At 55.0% G+C, this 21,939-nt stretch overlaps 1 protein-coding gene across 1 annotated transcript in view; it reads left to right on the forward strand.

The window, feature by feature from the left end:
- Positions 1–5,486: 5,486 nt before the first annotated feature.
- Positions 5,487–21,939, forward strand: part of MYO15B (myosin XVB) — a 32,430-nt gene continuing 15,977 nt past the window's right edge. The window contains 21 exon segments of the mRNA XM_060291220.1: positions 5,487–7,510; positions 7,890–7,953; positions 8,188–8,297; positions 8,452–8,530; positions 8,828–8,950; positions 9,213–9,316; positions 9,441–9,504; positions 9,669–9,782; positions 9,898–10,059; positions 10,788–10,901; positions 11,015–11,073; positions 11,149–11,281; positions 12,422–12,517; positions 12,769–12,900; positions 13,657–13,782; positions 16,668–16,745; positions 16,935–17,050; positions 17,140–17,185; positions 17,324–17,448; positions 17,888–18,005; positions 18,229–18,386. Of these exon segments, the coding sequence (XP_060147203.1) occupies positions 5,487–7,510; positions 7,890–7,953; positions 8,188–8,297; positions 8,452–8,530; positions 8,828–8,950; positions 9,213–9,316; positions 9,441–9,504; positions 9,669–9,782; positions 9,898–10,059; positions 10,788–10,901; positions 11,015–11,073; positions 11,149–11,281; positions 12,422–12,517; positions 12,769–12,900; positions 13,657–13,782; positions 16,668–16,745; positions 16,935–17,050; positions 17,140–17,185; positions 17,324–17,448; positions 17,888–18,005; positions 18,229–18,386 (4,145 nt within the window).

Below are 21,939 nucleotides of genomic sequence, written 5' to 3' on the forward strand. Positions count from 1 at the left end.
ATCAGTTTCTCCTGGGAAATGGGATAACAGTATTCCCTCGTGATCTGTTGCCAGGTTCCTATGAGACGTCGAGGTCAATGGGCTAACGATGGGGGAGGCCCTCTGTCAGGGTCAGGGAGAACATCTTAGAGTTTGAGGCATAGGATGTCTTCTCTAACTCGGGTTGGCACTGGGGTCCTCAGTCTGTGGGTCAGAGGATCCTGCGCCAAAAGTGGGTGCCAAGGAAGGAGTGGGAACATCACACCCAGAGAGCTGGGCTCCCCACCTAGGGAGACAGGTATGGTTTTGTGACTGCCAGTTTAGGGGAGCTTCCATGTCTTTTATCCAGTTGGCCTAAATTACCTCACACTAATGGACAAGCGACACGAAGTTTCCTGCCAAGAAACCAAGACTTGAAGATCACGGTAACAACGCAAACGCCAACAAATGAGAAGAAAATGGCAGAGCCAATACCTCCGTGGCTTCGTGGCTGCCGCAATGATCCGGCTAATCAGCTCGAACAAGAAGTCAACAAGCGCACACACGCACCTGAAAATACCAAGAGGGCTCTTTGAAAATGGAGTTACCCCGCGCGCATTAAGGACGAGATTTGCCTTAAGTACACTGTGCTCTGAAGCGTTAGCTTACGTTGGTGGTTCGAATAGTTCAGAAGAAAAGTTCTCATATTAGGAGTGTGAGACCAGCCATTTTTATGGATAGGCGTGCTCTAGAAAGGGGACTGACGGAAGCTGGGCTGGCCCCGAGGGAGAAGTGGGGTGTCCAGGGAGAGGTGATGGGAGTGGTGAAATGGACGTATTGAGAGGTTGAGTTGACCAGGATGGCTGCCAGATAGACCGGTGAGTGAGTGGGAGGGGTCACTGCCAATTCCAAAGGCCCTGGAGGGGGCTTCCCTGGTGGCGCAGTGGTTGAGAGTCCGCCTGCCGATGCAGGGGACACGGGTTCGTGCCCCGGTCTGGGAAGATCCCACGTGCCACGGAGCGGCTGGGCCCGTGAGCCATGGCCGCCGAGCCTGCGCGTCCGGAGCCTGTGCTCCGCAACGGGAGAGGCCAGAACAGTGAGAGGCCCGCGTACCACAGAAAACAAAAACCAAAGTCCCTGGAGACGTACCACAGGCAGCCAGTCTGGAGACTTAGATCTGAGGGCCTTCGGCATCCAGAGGTGGAAGACAGTGTTCACCTACATCTGAAAGTCGGGCGGATCCAACCCTCCATCACTGGCTTTGCCTGTGACCGGCTGTGTGACCTTGGATAGATGACCTCACTCCTGCGCCTTTGTTTACTTATCTCCAAAATGGGCTGTGATAATAGGGCCGACCTCAGAGGACTGAAAGGATTAAATGAGAATCTGTAACAGCCCACAGCAGCTGGCTCCCAGTAAACACCCAACCAAAGGAGGTGAAAGTTACTGTGAGGTGGGTGAGGCCAGGAGAGGAGGAGATGGATCAGGAGGGAGGGAAGGAGTGTGGAGTGGAGTGAGAAGAGGGCTTGCACAGACCGGAGGAGGAGCTCACAGTCCTCGTGAGCAAAGCAGATGAAGGAATGAGCGGGAAGGAGGAGGCAAAGGGGAGAACTGGGCTTGGGGCTGGGTCCCCTCTGCCCCGCTATCAGGTTTGTCCAGGGGAGTTCCCCGGAGATTGTTGGAAATCACACAGCCAGGAAGTGGGACAGGGGAGGGACCAAGCCTGTCTGGTTCTGAAGCCAATTCTCAGCAGAAGTGTCATGGAGCAGAATAGCGGGACCCGGGCTTCCCTGGTGGCGCAGTGGTTAAGAATCCACCTGCCAATGCAGGAGACATGGGTTTGAGCCCTGGTCCGGGAAGATCCCACATGCCGTGGAGCAACTGAGCCCGTGCACCACAACTAGTGAGCCTGTGCTCTAGAGCCCGCAAGCCAAAACTAGTGAGCCCACATGCCACAACTACTGAAGCCTGCGTGCCGATAGCCCATGCTCTGCACCAAGAGAAGCCACGACAATGAGAAGCCCGCGCACCGCAACGAAAAGTAGCCCCCGCTCGCCACTAGAGAAAGCCCGCGTGCAGCAACGAAGACCCAATGCAGCCAATAAATAAATAAATTAATTAATTAATTAAAGAAAAAGAATAGCGGGACCCTTGAATTGGGTCCCCAATTTCTCACTTACTGGCTGTGTGTCCTTAAGCCACTTACCCTCTCAGAGCCGTTTCCCCATCTGTGAAATGAGACCATATCTCCTTCCTAGGGTTTTGGGGGGTTTGAATGAAATGAAGCTTGGGAAGAGAACTAACTGAGACTCAGAGGATCAGAAGTGGCCATGCCCACGGAGCTGAGTGAGATCCGAGCTCTGTCCTGGATCAACCAGAGGGAGAGGAGGGCAGGGGAGAAGGTAGGAGATTAGAGACAGGTGTGGAGCTCTCCCTCTGCCCCCAGAGCCCACAGGACACGTTGTAATGGGCTGGACAAATGGAAGTTCTGTGTGTAGCTGATGGTAGCTCCTCACACATATTCTTTTGCCAGGTCTTGGGAGCCAGACTGCCTGAGTGGGCATCCCACTTCTTTTTTTTTTAATATATATAATAATATATTTATTTTTGGCCGTGCTGTGCAGCTTGTGGGATCTTAGTTCCCCAACCAGGGATTGAACCCAGGCCCTCAGCAGTGAAAGCACAGAGTCCTAACCACTGGCCTGCCAGGGAATTCCTGGCTTTCCAGTTCTGACACTCAGCTGTGTGCCTCAGTCTTATCATCCATAAAATGGGAATCCTTACAGCACCAACCTCTTAGAGTGCTTTCAAGAATTAAGTGAATTCAGGGAATTCCCTGGCGGTCCAGTGGTTAGGACTCCGTGCTTTCACTGCTGAGGGCCTGGGTTCAATCCCTGGCTGGGGAACTAAGATCCCACAGGCCACAGGGCGTGGCCAAAAAGAAAAAAAAAAATTAACTGTAGTGCTTAGAACAGTACCTAGCACATCATCATCATCATTATTATTAGACCAGGGCAAAACAGTGAGCTCTTTCTCTGTGTTATCTTTTAAATTATAAAACGCATACAGAATAGCACAAGTCATAGGAGTACAACCCGATACACCTCCGCCAACTGAACAAAGAGTATCACCCGTGGAGGCTCCCTTGTGACCCTTCTAGTCACTACCAACCTCCCACCCCCCACCCCAGGCACCACTCTATAACTAGCTCAGTTTCCTCTTTTCGTACTTGATGTAAATAGACTCATACAGTGACTCTATAACTCTTTCTGGCTTCTTCACTCACCATTACGTTTGTGAAATAACCCATGTATGTTGCCGACAGCGCTGTGTAATCATCCACTGTGTGAATACATCACCCCACTTCCTGCTTTCTGCAGGTGAAACAAGCCCTGTGAGTCTCATGGCCCTTTGCCTTGGTCGGTATTGGCGGTGGGGAAGCGCAGCTTACAGACTTTCACAAAGACACCAGTTTTATGAGCTCCATGGTAACCGATGTTACCCATGAGCTTGTGTCCCTTTGGGACAGCCGCTTCCTTCACTAGAAGGCTGCTTCCTTGGCAAAGGCCAAGTCACTTTCAACTCCTTGCTCAAACCAGGCCTCTGGGCTGTGAGCGGCCCTCCTGGGTAACGTGAGTGCTTGCAGCAGCTCCACCCAGGTCTGAGGCTGGCTCCAGGAGATGTGCAGAGAGGTGGGTACAAGGCAGGTCCAAGCCAACTGGAGAGCATACCAAGGAAAGGGCCACAATCTGGAACGTTACCTCCCCCACTCTGATTCTGGGCAGGGCTGCTGGTGAGGAGAGGCCAGAGTGAGTGGTCAGCAGGGGCACGGAGCCCTGCGGGGCAGGTCACAGGCCCTGGCTGGAGATCTCATCTGACTCCATCTTGGGTGCCCCGGAGCCTACCCTGCAGCAGCTGCCTTGCCCTGGGGCCATCCAAAAAGGGCTCATGAATCCTGCCTGGGTTTAACTACAGTATAACCATCAAGAAACAGATCCGCATCAATACAAAGATGGGTAAAGAATGAGAAAAGACAGGTCTCAGGAAAAAAAAAAAAAGGCTGTAAGATGGAGGAAAGCTGCTTATTTTCACAGAGAAATGAATTTAAAAGACACTGAGATTTGTCACGTTTCAGAGTGGCAAAAATGTTAGGTAACACCATGCCTCAGTGCCATGTTAAAATGGGTGGTCTCCTATCTTGTTAGTGGGAGTGTAAATTGATACAGCCTCCGTGGAGGAAAATTTGGAGCACTCCAAATTACAAATACACATACCCTATGGCCCAGCAATTCTACTTCTAGGAATTGATTCTGCTTGGACACAGGTGGAGTCAATGTTGTTTGTAACTGAAGCAAAAGCTGAGATGAAGGCATCCTCCGTTTCAGACATAAAAGTCTGTTAGCCTAAAGCAATTTTTAAAAGTCAGTTATTTTACCAGGAAAACAGGTTTATTCACGAGCAGCAAAGAATTACAACACAGGATAGCAACTATGGCCAGCAACACACAACCCTGCTAACGCAAAGGAGAGGAAACTTTTTTATAGAGGAGAAGGGGAAGCTGGGAAAGGCTGTTATAAACAAAAAGACCATTGGAGGAAATTGGGAATTTGAAGCACAGTGGCTTTTCATTGTCTTAGTTTGACAGTTTCTCATTGGCTGAGCTGTGCCAGGCAAGGAGAAAATCTTTTTTCCTCCAGCTGGCTGTAGTACAAAGTACATTTCTTTCCCTTGGGATCTGCATTGAGGTGGAGGGGTAAGCGTGTAAGAGCTCCCCCTTCTGGCCTCTGGACTCCATTTTAGTAAGGTTTCCCTTGATTAATTTTCACACTATCAATAAAGAATTGGTTAAACTATGGCACGTTCATTTGCTGGATTATTATGCAGTTGTAAAAAAAAAGAAAAAGATCATTATGTACTATTATGAAATCTCCAAGTTAATCTGTTAGATTGGAAAAAGCAGAGTGGAGAGCCATGAGCTAGAAAAGCTTCCACCTGTGCTCAAAGGGAAAAAGAATACTTGCTTTTCTGTGCGTGGATAGCTCTTGAAGGCAATACAAGAAATGGGTAACCTGGACTTCCCTGGTGGCGCAGTGGTTAAGAATCCGCCTGCCAATGCAGGGGAGGAGGGTGGATTCCCCTAGAGACCCCAGGACGAGGAGGACGGTTCTTTTGGCACCCCTCACGCCCTGCTGAAGAAGCAGTGAGGCGGGAGCAGAGCATGGGCCCCCTCGATTTGGCGCGGTGCCAGGCTGACCTGGCCGTCAACAACTCCAGGCGGCACGGTTGCCCTGTCCACGGCCTTTGTCCGCAGTTGCAGCTCCTCTTTCCTGGGCGGCCTCCACTCTATTGTTGGCCGGGGAGGTCAGGACCCGCAGCCACCTGCATTATTGATGCTCACGCATAAAGCGGGAGATGCGGGGGCGGGTAGATTGAGCCTGTAGCCGCAACCTGTGATGTGCTGCCGAGGGCACCTGCGGGCAGCCAGCTCCTAGGGAAGAGGACAGGAGGGAGACGCCGGGAAACAAACCATGGTCAGGAGCAAGGGCAAAACGCCCCAGCGGCCGGAGGGACCCGGGAGGCCGACCTCCCGGGAGCAGGAATCCGGGTCGGCCAGCGCCGACAGCGCGCCCAGCCGGGAGCGCCGACAGGGCCGCGGTAAAGCCCACGGGGCGAGACCACGCTTGGAGCCCTGCACCGCGGGGGGCCAGGAGACCCCCGGTGGCCGCAGGAAGCCCACCGTAGAGGAGAACGGCGACTGCAGACGGCCAGAGGCTGGGCCGCCACCGGAGGCTGCGGGGAGACGAGGCAGCGCTTGGCGTCGGGGATGCGGGCCTAAGGAGAACCACAAGCCTGGGGACGGCCGTGGGGGGAGCCTGGAGAAGAGTCTCCTCGGAGGAAGAAGGACACGCGGGCGCGACCGCCGCAGGAGAAGAGGAAAAGGGCGGGGACGCTCGGTTCAGCGGGGCCGCCAAGAGACCCGCAGCCTCAATGGGGACACGTCGGATGGAGACGGGGCCAACTCCTGCCCGGACAGTGAAGTCCGCGAGGCCCTGGAGAGCGGCAGCCAGAGCGGTGGGGCCCCAGCGTGGCGGCCCAACTCGGAGCAAACGGACATGGGCTCGGGAAGCACCCAAACCGGTCCGGAGTCAGCGCTGGAGGCGCCGAGAGAACGCCCGAGCAGCGACGGCCTGGGCAGCGACGGCAGAGGCGGTGACAAGCCCCCCGCCGGGCCCCGGAGCCCGGAAGGATCGTCGGGGGCGAGGCCCCAGGGAGAGACCGAGGATTCCGAGACGGACACAGGCTTGAGTCTGGAGGGAGCCGGGCCTGGACGGAGCCTACGGGCAGCCTCAGGAACGACAAGCGGGTCCACTGAGGCCGAAGAGGCTGACCCGGCCAGTAAAGCTGCGGCCTCCAGTCCCCTCGAGGGCAGCCGCGCGTGCGTTCCCCGGAGCTCGCGGGCTTCTCGAGACCCCAGGCCGGCCCGGGACGCGAGAAGCAGTGGGGTGCAGCCCGAGGCTGAGCCGAGGGGCCCCGAGGCCGTTAGAGCCGAGGCCTCGACCGCCCGGGGTCAGCGTACCCAGGTCGGAGAGGGGGTGGGGAAGGTGCAAGAGGAGGAGGGCGTGAGCGAAGCGGGCGCAGGAGTCGCCCTGGTGGCGCTCGGCAGGCTTCGCGCGAGGCCCCCGCCAGGGCCCGCTCCCCAGGCCGCGGGTCCCTGCCGCTCGGGCCTCAAGGACCGGCTCCTGCGGGTGGCACGGGGCCTGGGCCTCCTGCGGTGGCTGCGGCTCCGGCCGCGGGCGGGCGAGGCGCGGGCGGCGGGCGAGGCGCGGGGCCGCGGGTCGGGGCTGAGCCGCGGTCTAGTGCTGAGCCTGGCGGGCGTAGAGGGGCTGGGCGGGCGACCGAGGGCTCCCCCTGGTGGCGGCTCGAGTTCCCCGCAGGTTGCGGAAAGGCCAGCCCCCGACGACCCTTCTGAGGACGCGGACCCGACTCCAGATCCCAAGTTTGCGGTCATGTTCCCCAGGATCCACAGGGCAGGGAGGACCTCGAGCAGCCAGAGCTCAGAGGAAGCGTCCGCGGACGCCCCCGCTGGGGAGGGGCACTTTTCGTCTTGTGCGGGGGCTTCAGGGGACAGTGAGGGGCGCAGGGCGAGTGGAGAAGGGGTGGCCGGGCGCCGCCACGGCTCTCTCGGCCCGACTCCCTCCGACGAGCCCCCACTCGAGAGAGGCTCCAGCAGCGAAGCAGAGCCGGAGACCTTGGGAGCCGAGGCTCCGGTGCACTGGGCGCAGGGCGAGGACCCCCGCGAGGACCCTGGGTTTGGCACCGAAGCACTGCTGCCCCGACTCATCTTGGAGACCCGCCTGCGGCGGGAGAGGAGCCCGAGCCCCTGCAGGTTCCTGAGGGATCGATGGGAGCCGGAGGATGAGACCGAGGAGGCGCTGGAGAAGGACCTGGAGCTGAGCCTCGGGCCGGGCCTGGAGGCGCCGCCCTTTCCCGGCGCCGAGGACAGGAGCCTCGGGGAAGGCCTGGAAGACACCGAGGACCTGGCCCGGCTGCGGTGAGCGGGCGCGGTCCCAAACCTGCCATGCCTGGGTCACACTTGCTCGTATCCCATCCTACCCCCGTTCTTTTATGAATTGTATCCTTACATGGGATTTTGCCACGCAAGGTTGTCTGGTTGGAAGGGGCAGGTGAGGGGTGAGAATCAGGTGCTCCTTCCTTCTCTAATTGGCACAAAGCTTCCCTCTGGGTCAGCAGCCTGGTCCTGCTTGTAGCGCCCACAGCGCTGGTAATTTGCTTAGCAGCCGGACCCCTGTACTATGGACCAGCTCGGAGAGGGCGCATGACTTGGTGGAAGTGTCTCTGCAGCCAGTGGCAGCGCTAACCCAGGATCTTCTGCCCCCAACGCCCTGCTTCTCCACCCTGCTTCCCTACAGGCCGGTGTGCGACAGCTCCGTGCTGCTGTGCCTCAAGAAGAGGTTTTACCTGGGCCGAATCTATGTACGGGGGACCCAAGAGGGGATGGTGGGCCGGGATTCCCTTTCCTCAGGGATCAGAGGGCCCTCCGGGCACCCCTGGAGGGCTTTCCCCTCCATCTTTCTCCTCCCTGGGCTGGGTGCTGAACCCTCTCTGGGGTCCTGCAGAGCGGGGAGGGGCCGGGGGCATCAGAGCTCCACTCTATTTGCATCACCTGCTCCCTCCATGTTCTGATGAGAGCTTCCACTTTCCTCCCAGACCTTTGGGGGGCCCCTCCTGCTCGCTCTGAACCCCCGCCGGCCCCTGCCTCTCTTCTCACCTGAGGTCCTGGCCAGCTACCACCCTAGGAAGACCCCTAACACCACCCCGTACGTGAATTTGCCCCACCAGCCCTCTGCTCACCCCCAGCATGTCCCATTGACTGAGGTCCAAGGCATGGCAGGCACGACCTGCCTACGCCCAGGAGGCCCCAGATGCCCATCTCTGGTAACCTTCTCATCTGCTTCCACCCTCCTCCCCCAGACACATCTTTGCCATCGTGGCAGCAGCCTATAGCCTGTCTCAGAGCACCGGGCAGGGCACCTGCATCCTCCTGGGGTGAGTGGTGGCTGCCCTGCTTGGCTGAACCTTCAGGCCACGCTGAAGGCCAGGAGGAAGGGGATGTGAGGTCTGCATTTGAAACTGCCTGTCTGGTCCACTGCTGGGCAACAGCTCTGGACTTCCTGAGACTGTGCCCCTTGAACGAGGCATCTTGGGGACTTTTTTCTGTTTGGTCTCTATGCCCCAGGTCTATGTTTCTGCATTTCTGGGAGTCTCCTTTAGGGCAGGTATCACTTCCAGGTGGGCATATCCCCACTTTCGGGCTCGATGGGATTGTCCTATGTGCCCCTTCCTGGAGACCCTGCCAGCCTCTCCCTCCTGCAGTGGGCACAGCGGCTCTGGGAAGACAGAAGCTTCCAGAAAGATTGTGCAGTTCCTAAGCAGCCTGGAGCAGGGGCAGACAAGGGACAGAGGATGTCGGGTGAGGGGCAGCTCGCCATTTCCCAGGGATCCAAGAGGGACCATGCTACTCCTTTGGGCCAGAAGGGTGGTCTTCAGGCCTCTGGCTTCCCCTCGGGGTCAGCCCGAGGCATTGCCTACTGCGGGGACAGGGAGGGCTGGGGTGACTGACCCCTCCGTGGACCAACAGAGCTGCCAGGTACATAGTGTCCTCGGCCGGGATACCTGATCAGTGGGCACCACTGCTGCTCCCAGGGGTACTTGAATGCCCCTCCCCCATCCAGCTGGACGACGTGCTGCCCATGCTCAGCAGCTTTGGCCACGCCAAGACAGTCCTCAACTCCAACGCCAGCCGCTTTGGCCAGGTCTTAGGCCTCTGCCTGCAGCAGTGAGTGACGGGGGTCCAGGTGGGCGGGGTCACCCAGGATCAGTTTCCCTTACTGGGAAGCTGAGGCTGCTGCCCTTGGGTCCAGCCCACGGTGGGTCCCTCACTCAGTGTCCTGTGTCCACAGAGGGGTCATCCTGGGAGCCTCTGTGTCACATTACCTGCTTGAGACCTCGAGGGTGGTGTTTCAGGTATGACCTGGCCCGCTGCTCCCAGAGTGGGAAAGAGGGAGGGGCCGCTGCGAGCGGCTGTAGTCCCTCAGCCCCCAAGCCTGCCTTCCCCAGGACTTGTCCTTGCTCCCCTGGGGCACAGGACCAGGCCGTTGCTCCCCCTAAGCCAGTCCTTCTCCCCTGAGGCCCAGGCTGAGCGGAGCTTCCATGTTTTCTATGAGCTGCTGGCGGGGCTGGACCCCATGGCACGGGAACGGCTCTCCCTACAGGGGCCGGAGACCTACCACTACCTCAACCAGGTGGGGGAAGGCCCCCTCGGTGCTGGACCACGGGGACCGCCCAGGGGAGGGTCTGAGGAGAGGGAAGCTGCGGGCGGCCAGACTCCTCACCCCTCACCCCTGCTGTGCTCTGCAGGGCCGGGCCTGCAGGCTCCGGGGCAAGGAGGACGCCCAGGACTTCACAGGACTGGTGAAGGCCCTGCAGGTGCTGGGCTTGGGCACCGAGGAGCTGACTGCCGTCTGGGCTGTGCTGGCTTCTGTCCTGCAGCTGGGCAACATCTGCTTCTCCTCCTCAGAGGTGAGCTCCCTCTGAGACGCTGGGTTGGTGGCGGCTTGTTTGCACCATCACGAGGGCAGACATAACAATGCCAAACACTTGTGTGCAGGAGACAGTAAGGCCCCGGGCCACCATCAGGGCCTCACCACTGCCCCCGAAAGCAGATGAACTCCCATCGTACAGATGAGAAAACTGAAACCGGGGTCTTCTGCATCTATACCGATCCTGTCCCACTAAAGTGCCACCCTAAGGAGGATGCTTGGCATTAATTGAGCAGCTATTATGTACCTGGCACTGTGTAGATCACTCTACATATATTTTCTTTTCATTTTTTTGGCCACACCGCGCAGCTTGCGGGATCTTAGTTCCCTGACCAGGGATTGAACCCGGGCCCCCGGCAGTGAACGTGCCGAGTCCTATAACCGCTGGACCGCTGAGGAATTCCCTGCATATATTTTCTAATTCATTGCTCCTGAGAACACCATAACATAAAAATTGTTGTTTCGCCTTTAACAATAAGACAGTGGAGACTCGGAGAAGGAAAGAGGCTTGTCAGGGCCGCCAGTTAGTGGAGAGGTAAAGTCAGGATTCACACTCAGGCCCTCAGACTCCGGAGCCAGCTCCTACCTGCCCAGATCTACCTTTGGGTAACAGGGCACCTTGCCAGGCAAAGCAAGGCCCTGCCCCTGCCCCATGGGAAGCAGCCAGTCCACAAGCAGAGCTCTCCCTGCCCCCTCCCGCCTGTCCAGAGGGAGTCACAGGAGGTGGCTGCCGTGTCCAGCTGGGCTGAGATCCACACAGCAGCCCGGTTGCTGCAGGTGCCGCCCGAGCGCCTGGAGGGGGCTGTCACCAGGAGGGTCATGGTGAGCTCGGGGGTCCTGGGGAGGTGGGGGCCTGACCAGTCCACCCGAAGGCTTGGGGAGCACGAGTGTGGGCCTTGGGCCTGACGTACCACATGCACATCCTCTGCCCTCAGGAGACGCCCTATGGTCGGGTCTCGAGATCCCTGCCCGTGGAAAGTGCCATCAGCGCCAGGTGGCCCTGGGGACAGGAGAGAGCTGTGAGCAGGCCCGGCCCCTGCTGCACGAGGCTCACTCCCCCTGCCCACAGGGACGCCCTGGCCAAGGCCCTGTACTCGCGGCTCTTCACCTGGCTTCTGAGGAGGACCAATGTGCGGCTGGCACCCCCCGGGGAGGGAGGCAGCGTGGCCACTGTCACTGTCGTCGATGTCTACGGCTTTGAGGTCACCCCGGGGGCGGGGCCCAGGACGGGGTGCCCACCTCATCCTGGTTATTTCTGGGGACCCCAGCAGCTTCCCTTTGTGGGGGCGCTCGTGCGCTGCCTGCCTTTCTGACCGTAAGATGGTCCACGAGACAGCTGCGTGCTCCATAGGTACAGCCACCTGCCCTGTCCAGCCCTGCCGTCGGCTCTGGAGAGTTCTGCCTGCTTGGCCTTGCAGAGTCTCACAGGAGCCCTTAAGACGATGAGAGACCCTCGGATGGGTCAGCCTCGCCTGCTGTGTACCCAGAGGAGAGGGAAGAGAGGGAATCCCCCAAATCACACTGAGTTTTTCATAAGCTCTTCACCCCTTTCCAGAACATCCTGTTTCCTCAAGGCAGGGAGGAGGGGCGAGAGCAAGAGGAGGTGGCCCCCACCTCAGTCCTTGGATGGGCGCTGTGCCCAGTCCCCTGCTCTCTCCTCCTCTCCAGTGTGTCCTTGGTGACTATCTGCTCTCTGAGGAGGGGATGACCGTTGCCTGTGTGTGTGTGTGTGTGTGTGTGTGTGTGTGTGTGTGTGTGTGTGTGCGCGTGCATGTACGCACATGCGTGCTCTTGTGTGTATTTTAGAACATGTCAAAACTCTGTGCAAAGCTACACGAAGCGGGGGCTCTGCTGGGCTTACTAGGAAAGTGCTGAGGGGCACAGAGGAAGGCGCCTGTAATTCCAACAGGAGGGATGCTGGAAGGCTTCTTGGAGGCGGCAGCCTGGAGCTCTGCTTACGAGGATGTGGCATTCTGATAGCCAGCGAGTTAGGCTGTAGCAAGAGGTGTCTTCTAGACCACAGGATGGCTATGATCAGAGGCCCGAAGGCTCACAGTGGTGCTAAGGCAGAAGGCAGGGGTGTGGGTCGTTGGAGGGAGGAAGCATGATCGAGGCTGGGACTGGGCTGAGGCGGCCTGCATGCTGTGCCAGGATCTTTGGACTTGTCCCTGGAGGAGGAAGCATCAGCCCTAGGGCACCACTCCCGCCTAGTGCTGGGGAGAATGGGGGCAGCTGTGGGAGGGGGATGAAGGGAACCAGGCCTGTGTGCTAGCCCCCCGACCAGCTGCCCTGTGCCCCCACCTCGTGTGGGTGCCCACCTCACTGCCCACGCGCCCCCCCAGGCACTGCGGGTCAACGGCCTGGAGCAGCTGTGCAACAACCTCGCCAGTGAGCGCCTGCAGCTCTTCTCCAGCCAGATGCTTCTGGCCCAGGAGGAGGTATGGGGAGCTGGGCATGGAGGCGGCAGGGGGACACCCAGCTGTATCCCAGAACAGAGGCCATCCCTGGTGAAGAGAAGGCACTACACCGAGAGCTCTGCCCCAAAGCCCCCTTGCTATGGGCCGTCTCAGTCCTTCTGAGGCTCAGTTTACTCATCTGTAAAGTGGGAGGGCCATCCTTGCTCTGGCTCAGATGAGGTCCCCCCACGAACATGGGTGGTCTCTGTAAACCAAATGCTGGCTGTTCCCAGGAGGAGTGTCGGAGGGAGTTGTTGCCCTGGGTGCCCATCCCCCAGCCTCCGCAGGAGTCCTGCCTGGATCTCCTGGTGGACCAGCCCCACAGCCTCCTGAGTATCCTGGATGCCCAGACATGGCTGTCCCAGGTGAGCCCCCAGTGTCGGGGACAAGGAGTGGGGGCCCTGGTGGCCAGGCCAGAGCCAGCAGGAACTCCCAGGGGAGCAATAAAGTGCTGAGGTCCTGGGACCCTGCCCACAGGCCCTCAGCACAGCTTGGGAAAGCAGCGGCCACACTGGCTTCAAATCCTGTCTCTGGGTGATCCTGAGTGCGATTCCCGACTTCTCCAAGAGTCCTCGCTGCAGAGGGGGACAGTTGTGCCTGAGGGGCAGGGTGGTGGGGACTGTGCAGGCCCCATGAGGGGCTTGTGAGGCTTTCCCCAAGTATTCGTTGTTATAAGTTCCTTAGCACTATAAAATAATCTCTTACCGGATGGCTTTTTAAAAGTATCTTGGAAAGACTTGTTCAGAAACACATGTAACTGTGAGACCAGACTCCCAGGAGTGATGGCTAAATCTGCCTTAAAGTTCCCCTAGCCCCATTTCTTTTAAATGATTTCATCAAGGGTCCTCTAAGCCGCCAAATCTTATTGACTGAGGTGTACAAGGCTACTGTGTTTTTTCTCAAATGGGAGCCAATTGTCCAAAATAGTCCCTGGGATAGAAGCCGTGCCCTTTCTAAGGACTCAGATGTGGAGTGACTCTTCCTGAAAGAGAAGTTTGGGGACCAAAACCAAAGCTCACCTTCTGTTCAGTGCGTGTGGTTTTGGGGAGCAGGGGAGGGAAGCACAGTTCCAGCAGGGGAATGGCACCTGCAAAGGCCTGAGAAGCTCTTCCTCTTCTCAGGCCACGGACCACACCTTCCTGCAGAAGTGCCACTACCACCACGGCGACCACCCGCGCTACACCAAGCCCCAGCTGCCCCTTCCCATCTTCACCGTGCGGCATTACGCTGGGACCGTCACCTACCAGGTATCAGGGTGAATCAGTGAGGGCAGTGTGACCCTGGGGAGTCACCTGACGGGTGAGAGGGGTAGGTGTGGGGAGGCCCCTTCCAAGGCTTGGCCATCTGTCCCCACCTGGGCCCTTGGCCTCACCTAGTGCATGACTTACTGAGTTCTGGGTGGGCATTATGGGGTGGGGAGGGTCAAGGCCTTGGGACCTTCCAGTCCAAGAGGGGCAGAGTGTATGCATGGGACCTGGCTCTGATAACCTCAGGCAGTCTACTTCTCCTTCTGAACCTCCATTTCCTCATCTGTAAAATGGGAATGGGAGTCCAGCCTATAGCATTGTCCTGAGGATTAATGCAATTACATGGAAATGGCGGGTCAGGGGCCTGGCAGATACTAGGTGCTCACTGAAGGGATTCTCCTCTCCCCTTTATGAGTTTCATGACTACTGCACACCTACCCAGGAGGAGAGCTGCTGAGGGGAGGGGGCCTGGTTTAAAGGCTAGGACCAGGTGACTGGTTTGAGGTGGGGCAAGTCAGGTAAGGCTTCCTGGAGGAGGTGACATGCTCTGGTTGTAGAAGAAAACATACAAACTACACAGGAGTTATCCACACGTGAAACACAAGGAGTATATGTCAATTATACCTCAAAAAAAATCACATCTAAAAGAAAAAAGGAAGAAACAGAAGGAGATTGACTAAAGAAAACTATAAAATTGTATTGAAGGTCACAAAAGAAGACTTAAAAATGGAGGGAAAAGCCACATTTCTGTTGGGGAGCCCTATATTGTTCACTCTTTCCCAGTTAATCTAGAAAAGTCATGTAATTCCAGACAATACTCCAATGGGGCTTTTATGAGAGAAGGAGAGGTGGATTTTAACAAAATTATTCTGAAGTATTATATGGAAAATAAATGCATAAGAATAGCTAATAAGATATAAAAAGCAAATGATTATGGAGGCATTTGCTCTATCAGATATTAAAACATATTTTAAAGCTCTAGCAATTAAAAGATTATGGTATTGATAAGGAGCAGACCCATCAATGAGACAGAATTGAAAACCCAATAAACAGACCCAAAAGTGTAACAAAGAACTGGGTATGTGACAAAGGCGGCCTTTAAAAAAATGTGGTAAAGTATACACAACATAAAATTTCCCATTCTAACCATTTTTAAGGGTACATTTCAGTGTCTTTAAGTACATTCACAATGTTGTGTAACCATCACTGCTATCCATTTCCAGTACTTTTTCATTATCCCAAACAGAAACAACTTACCCATTAAACATTAAGCTCCAATTCCCCCTTCCTCAGACTCTGGCAATATCTAATCTACTTTCTGTATCTATAAATTTGCCTATTCTTATGTAAGTGGAATCATAACACACACACACACACACACACACACACAATCCTTATGTGTCTGACTTATTGCATTGAGCATAATGCTTCCAAGGTTCATCCATGTTGTAGCATGTGTCAGAATTTCCTTCCTTTTCATGGCTGAATAATATTCCGTTGTATGTATAAACCACATTTTGTTTATCCATTCATCTGCTGATGGACATGAATTGTTTCCACCTTTTTGGCTATTGTGAATAACGCTGCTGTGAACATGGATGTACAAGTAACTGTGTGAGTCGCTGCTTTCAATTCTTTTGGGTGTCTGCCTAGGAGAGGTTTGCTGGGCCATATGGTAATGCTATGTTTACCTTTTTGAGGAGCCACCAAACTATTCCTCAGTGATTGCACCATTTTATAGTCCCACCAGCAATGTATTGGGGGTTCCAGTTTTTCTACATCCTTGCAAATACTTGTTATTTTCCGTTTTTGAAAATTATAGTCATCCTAGTGGGTGTGAAGTGGTATCTCATTGGGTTTTTTTTTTTTGTTTTCTTTTTCATTGTGGTTTTGATTTGCATTTCTCTAATGACTAACGATGTCAAGCATCTTTTCATGTGCTTCTTGGCCATTTGTGTCTCTTCTTTGGAGAAATATCTATTCAAGTCCTTTGCCCATTTTTGAATTGAGTTGGTTTGGGGTTTGTTTATTTATTTTTGGCTGCCTTGGGTCTTCGTTGCCACACGCAGGCTTTCTCTAGTTGCAGCGAGCAGGGGCTACTCTTCATTGCGGCGCACGGCTTTCTCATTGTGGTGGCTTCTCTTGTTGCGGAGCACGGGCTCTAGGTGTGTGGGCTTCAGTAGTTGTGGCATGTGGGCTCAGTAGTTGTGGTGCATGGGCTTAGTTGCTCCGCGGCATGTGGGATCTTCCTGAACCAGGGATCGAACCAGTGCCCCCTGCATTGGCAGGCGGATCCTTAACCACTGTGCCACCAGGGAAGTCCTGAATTGAGTTGTTTTATTTTGTTGTTGTTGTTAAGTTGTAGGAGTTCTTTACATAATCTGCATATTAAACCGTTACATGTGATATTTTCTCCCATTTTGTAGGCTGTCTTTTCACCCTCTTAGTACTGTATTTTGATACACAAGTTTTTCGTTTTAATGAAATCCAGTTTATCTATTTTTCCTTTGTTGCCTGTGCTTTTAGTGTCATATTCAGGAAATCATTGCCAAGTCCAATGTCATGAAGCTTTCTCCCTTTGTTTTCTTCTAAGAGTTTTATAGTTTCAGGTCTTACATCTGGGTCTTTGATCCATTCATTTTGAGTTAATTTTGGTACGTGGTGTGAGATGAGTCCAACTTCAAAGGGGGCCTTTGTAAAACATTTTTTTTAATGAAGTATAGTTGATTTACAGTGTTGTGTCAAAGGTGGCCTTATAACTCAGAGGGGAGAGGCTGGATTATTTTGCAAAGGGACTGGCTTCCACACCCAGCCTTCTCTCCTTGGCTCCCCGCCCCCCACCCCCCCACCCCCCCCCCACCCCCCGCCCACATTATCTCTTGCAGGTTCACAAGTTTTTAAACAGAAACCAGGATCATCTTGACCCTGCTGTGGTGGAAATGCTTGCCCAGAGCCAGCTCCAGGTGCCCCTGACGGCCGCCCTGTCCCCCCATTCTGCCCTCTCCACCCTGACAGCCTTGCCCAAGGAGCTGGTCTTCAAGCCCCTGGCAACCTGAACCTTTGGCCGGCCCACCCTGGCTCCCCGGGGGTCGGGGTGAGGGGCAGACTGGACAGGCCCAGGTGAGCTGGCTTGGCCCCCTCTCACCCCACAGCTGGTGGGTAGCCTGTTCCAGGAAGCAGAGCCCGAGTCTGGGGACGGACCAGGCAAACCCACGCTGACCTCTCGCTTCCGGCATTCCCTGGGGGACCTCCTAGCCCGGCTGGGCAGGTGAGAATAGGGCCCCCCGCACTCAACCCCAGGGAGTTTGAATGGAGGGGCCAGTCTGTGCTCAAGTGACCGCCCCTTCCACCCACCAGGAGCCATATCTATTTCATCCAGTGCCTCAACCCCAACCCGGGAAAGGTGAGCTCTCCCAGCACCTGGCGCCAGAGCCCTCCCACCCCTGGCCGCCCCCCTCAGCCCTCCCCGGCCCTGCCCCACCTTCCCCACAGCTCTGAGCCCCTCAATTCAGCTCTCCTTGGCTCTGCCCCGTGGCCACAGCTTCCGGGCCTCTTTGATGTGGGTTACGTGGCAGAGCAACTGCGCCAGGCGGGCATCCTGGAGGCCGTGTGTACCCGCAGCGCCAACTTCCCCGTTCGCGTGCCTTTCCAGACCTTCCTGGCCAGGTAGGGGCCCAGGATGCGGGCAGCCCCAGGGCGCAGGCACCTCAGGGCCAGGGCTCACTAGGAAGGCCCCCTGGAGTGGCTGGCGGACCTGGGGCTTTTTCGGGAGCGGGGGATGGACACACTTTCCCAGGGACCCTGGGCCTGACGTCCAACCCTCCCTCCTTCCTTTCTCTCTGTCTCTCCTTCTCTCCCTCCATCTGCGTCTCCTTTCACTGTTCGTCACCCGCACACCTCTCCACGCCTCTGTGCATTCACCTGCCCCTCGTCCTCTCAGCAAAACTCTCCTGAGTGCTTGGCACATAGTAGGTGCTTTCCAAATCATTGTTGAATGACTTATAGACTGAATAGACCCCGAGGGGTTCAGGGGTCAAATGAGTGTGGAGGGAGGTCTCCGCTGTGTTTGTTCCGACCTCCTCAAGATTCTCCGTCCTTGGGGCAGGTTCCGGGCCCTGGGGACAGAGGGACAGGAAGAGCTCTCCGGCCGGGAAAGATGTGGCACCATCCTGAACCAGGTGTTTGGGGCTGAGTCGCCCCTCTGTCACCTGGGGGCCACCCAGGTGGGTGGTGTGTATGAGCAGGGAAGCAGCGGGTATGGCTGGAAAGTGGGAGGAACATTTTGGGACCGACTCATGATTTGGTGCTCCTTCTGGGTGGTGGGGAGATGGAGTGGGCCGGGTGTCCCGGGCACTTTGGCAGAAAGGAGGAGGCTGAGGCCTCGGGAGAAGGGCAGGGTGGTCTCCAGCCACCTGGCCTGCCCCCAGCCCAAACCTCTGCCCCCAGGTGCTACTGCAGGAGCTGGGCTGGCAGCAGCTGGAGCAGCACCGGGCCCAGCAGCGCGCCCAGGCCCTGCTCACCCTGCACCGAGGCCTCTGCGCCAGCCTCTCCTGTCAACGCCTTCGCCTCCTACCATGGATTCGCGTGCGTGGGCTCCAGGCCAGGTGTGCAGAGTGGGGCGAGACTGTAGGCCTCCTCACGGTGGCGGGGCAGGGTCGGGGGGGCGTAGGGCCTCAAGGCTAGTCTGCCTGCTTCCCGTCAGCACCGGACTCTCCTTGCTGGCATCCCCACCATGCCGTCTCTGCTTGAATACCCCCAGCCACGAGAAGCTCATTACCTGCGAGGCCAGTCAAACCTGCGGTCTTGACTCCTTGACTGTTCTTTTCTCTAGTCTGTTCTCCACTCTGCAGCAAGAATACCCTTTTAAAAGCGTGAATCAGGTTGTGTGAGGCCCCGCCTACCTCTCCAGCCTCGACGTAGGCCGGACTTTTACACTCCAGGCTCTTTGGGCTTCGTGGTCCTACGATGCTCCCCTCACCCTTCTCGCCTCATTAGCTCCAGCCCCACTCACCCTTCACTGCCCGTCTTCACTCATCCAACAGCTGTTGGTTGACCATCTTCTCCATCTACCCTGGGCCAGGTGCTGGCAACACAGGGAGGAAAGTGCAAGCATCTTCACACAGGCACAGAGATGGTGCCTTCCAGGCTAGCTGGGGAGTCAGATGCAGACAGTAAACCAGCTTCCAGTCGCCCCAAAGGGGATTGTTTAAGGACTGAGAACAAAATGAGGGCAGTGCCATGGACACCAGGGAAGCCTCGGAGAAGGGGGCACCCGTCACCACTATATGTTTCCAAAACGTTTTCATCACCAGCGGGAACTCTATACCCATTCAGCAATGATGCCTCACTCTCCCTTCCCTCCCGCCCCTGGTAACCTCCAGTATGCTTTCCATTGCTGTGAATTTGCCTATTCTAGATATGCCGTCTAAGTTGACTCATACAAATTCCTTTTACACCTGGCTTACTGCACTAAGCATAGCGTTTTCAGGGTTCGTCCCTGTCGTAACATGTGTCAGAACTTCATGTCTTTTTTATGGCTGAAAATTGTTCCATTGTGTGGACGGACCGCATTTTGTTTATCCACTTACCTGTCAGTGGGTTGTTTCTACCTTTTGGCTTATTGTGAATAAGGCTGCTATGAACACAAGTGTACAAGTAACTGTTCAAGTTTCTGCTTTTGGTTCTTTTGGGTCTCTATCTGGGAGTGGAAATCCTGAGTTATATGGTAATTCTGTCTTTACCTTTTTGAGGAATTGCCAAACTGTTTTCCACAGTGGCTGTACCATTTTATATTCCTACCAGCAATGTGTGAAGGTTCCAATTTCTCTGCATCCTTGCCAATACTTGTTACTTTCTGCTTTTTAAATGATAGCCATCCTAGTGGGTGTGAGGTGGTATCTCATTGTGGTTTTGATTTGCATTTCTTTAATGACTAATGATGTTGAGCATCTTTTCATGTACTTCTTGGCCATTTGTGTATCTCTTTGGAGAAATATCTATTCAAGTCCTCTGCCTGCTTTTTTTTTTCCTTTGGGAATTTATTTATTTATTTATTTTTGGCTGTGTCGAGTCTTCGTTGCTGTGCGTGGGCTTTCTCTAGTTGCGGTGAGCAGGGGCTGCTCTTCGTTGCGGTGCGCGGGCTTCTCATTGCGGTGGCTTCTCTTGTTGCGGAGCACGGGCTCTAGGTGGGCGGGCTTCAGTAGTTGTGGCACACGGGCTCAGTAGTTGTGGCTTGTGGGCTCTAGAGCGCGGGCTCAGTAGTTGTGGTGCACAGGCTTAGTTGCTCCGCAGCATGTGGGATCTTCCCGGACCAGGGCTCGAACCCGTGTCCCCTGCGTTGGCAGGCGATTTCTTAACCACTGTGCCACCAGGGAAGTCCCCCTCTACCTGCTTTTTAATTGGGTTGTTTTTTTTTTTCATTGAGTTGTAGGAGTTCTTTATATGTTCTGGATATTAAACCTTTATCAAATGTGTGATTTGCAAGTAGTCGCCCATTACGTGGGTTGTCATTTCATTCTCTTTTTTAAATTAAAATTTTTTAATTTATTTATTATTCATTTTTGGCTGCATTGGGTCTTCGTTGCTGCACGCAGGCTTTCTCTAGTTGCGGCAAGTGGGGGCTACTCTTTGTTGTGGTGTGCTGGCTTCTCATTGCGGTGGCTTGTCGTGTTGTGGAGCATGGGCTCTAGGCGCGCAGGCTTCAGTGGTTGTGGCTCGCGGGCTCTAGAGCGTAGGCCCAGTAATTGTGGTGCACAGGCTTAGTTGCTCCACAGCATGTGGGATCTTCCCGGACCAGGGCTCGAACCCGTGTCCCTTGCATTGGCAGGTGGATTCCCAACCACTGCGCCACCAGGGAAGCCCTCTTTTCATTCTCTTGAAAGTGTCCTTTTATGTACAAAAGCTGTAGATTTATTTATTTTTTTATTGAAGTATAGTGATTTACGATGTTTCAGGTGTACAGCAAAATGATTCAGTTACAAATATATACATACATACATAATACATATATATACGCTTTTTCAGATTCTTTTCCATTATAGGTAATTACAAGATATTAAATATAGTTCCCTGTGCTATACAGTAGATCCTTGTTGTTTATCTATGTTATGTCTAGTAGTATATATAGATTTATTTTTAAATATTTATCATGCTCAGGGCTCCTTCATTGAGGAGTCTGGTCTTTCTTATATCTGGAAAATTCTCAAAGATATTGTCTCTTCCGGGATCTCCTGTTAGACATCCAGTGAATGTTATTTTTTCATTTTTTAGAAGTTCTGCTTCTTAAATAATAATATGCCAGACTCTGTTCCAAACACACCTTTTAATTCATTTCATCTTATTGTGGGGCAGGCATTACAATACTTCTCAATTTAGAGATGATGAAAATAAAACACAGAGGTAAAGTAGGGAATTCCCTGGCGGTCCAGTGGTTAGGACTCAGCGCTTTCTTTCTTTCTTTCTTTTTTTTAATACATTTATTTATTTATTTATTTTTGGCTGCATTGGGTCTTCATTGCTGCGCGCAGGCTTTCTCTAGCTGCGGCGAGCGGGGGCTACTCTTCCTTGTGGTGCGCAGGCTTCTCATTGCGGTGGCTTCTCTTGTCACGGAACACGGGCTCTAGGCACGTGGGCTTCAGTAGCTGTGGCTCGTGGGCTTTAGAGCACAGACTCAGTAGTTGTGGCGCACGGGCTTAGTTGCTCCGCGGCATGTGGGATCTTCCCGGACCAGGGCTCAAACCTGTGTCCCCCGCATTGGCAGGCGGATTCTTGACCACTGCGCCACTAGGGAAGTCCAGGACTCAGCGCTTTCACTGCCAGGGCCGGGTTTGATCCCTGGTCAGGGAACTCAGATTCCACATGCCATACGGCGTGGCCAAAAAACAAAAGCAGATAAATCCCAGAGAGGTAAAGTAACTTATCCAAGACCGCAGTGACTAAACGGCAGGGGAATGAGCCCGCGTGGTCGGCGCCAGAGTCCCAGATCTCGATCCTCGGGCACAGCAGCCTCTCAGTTTACCTGCTGGTCTTTCGAAGTGTCGTGTCCTTTCCCTGTTGCTTCCCTTCGGCAGCCGGGGGCTTCACTGGGGTCCGATTTTACATTCATGTCTTGGCTTGGAGGATTCAGGTATCGGGTGTGAGTTTGGACTCCTCACCAAC

Source organism: Globicephala melas, chromosome 20, assembly GCF_963455315.2.
Source record: "Globicephala melas chromosome 20, mGloMel1.2, whole genome shotgun sequence".
NCBI lineage: Eukaryota > Metazoa > Chordata > Mammalia > Artiodactyla > Delphinidae > Globicephala > Globicephala melas.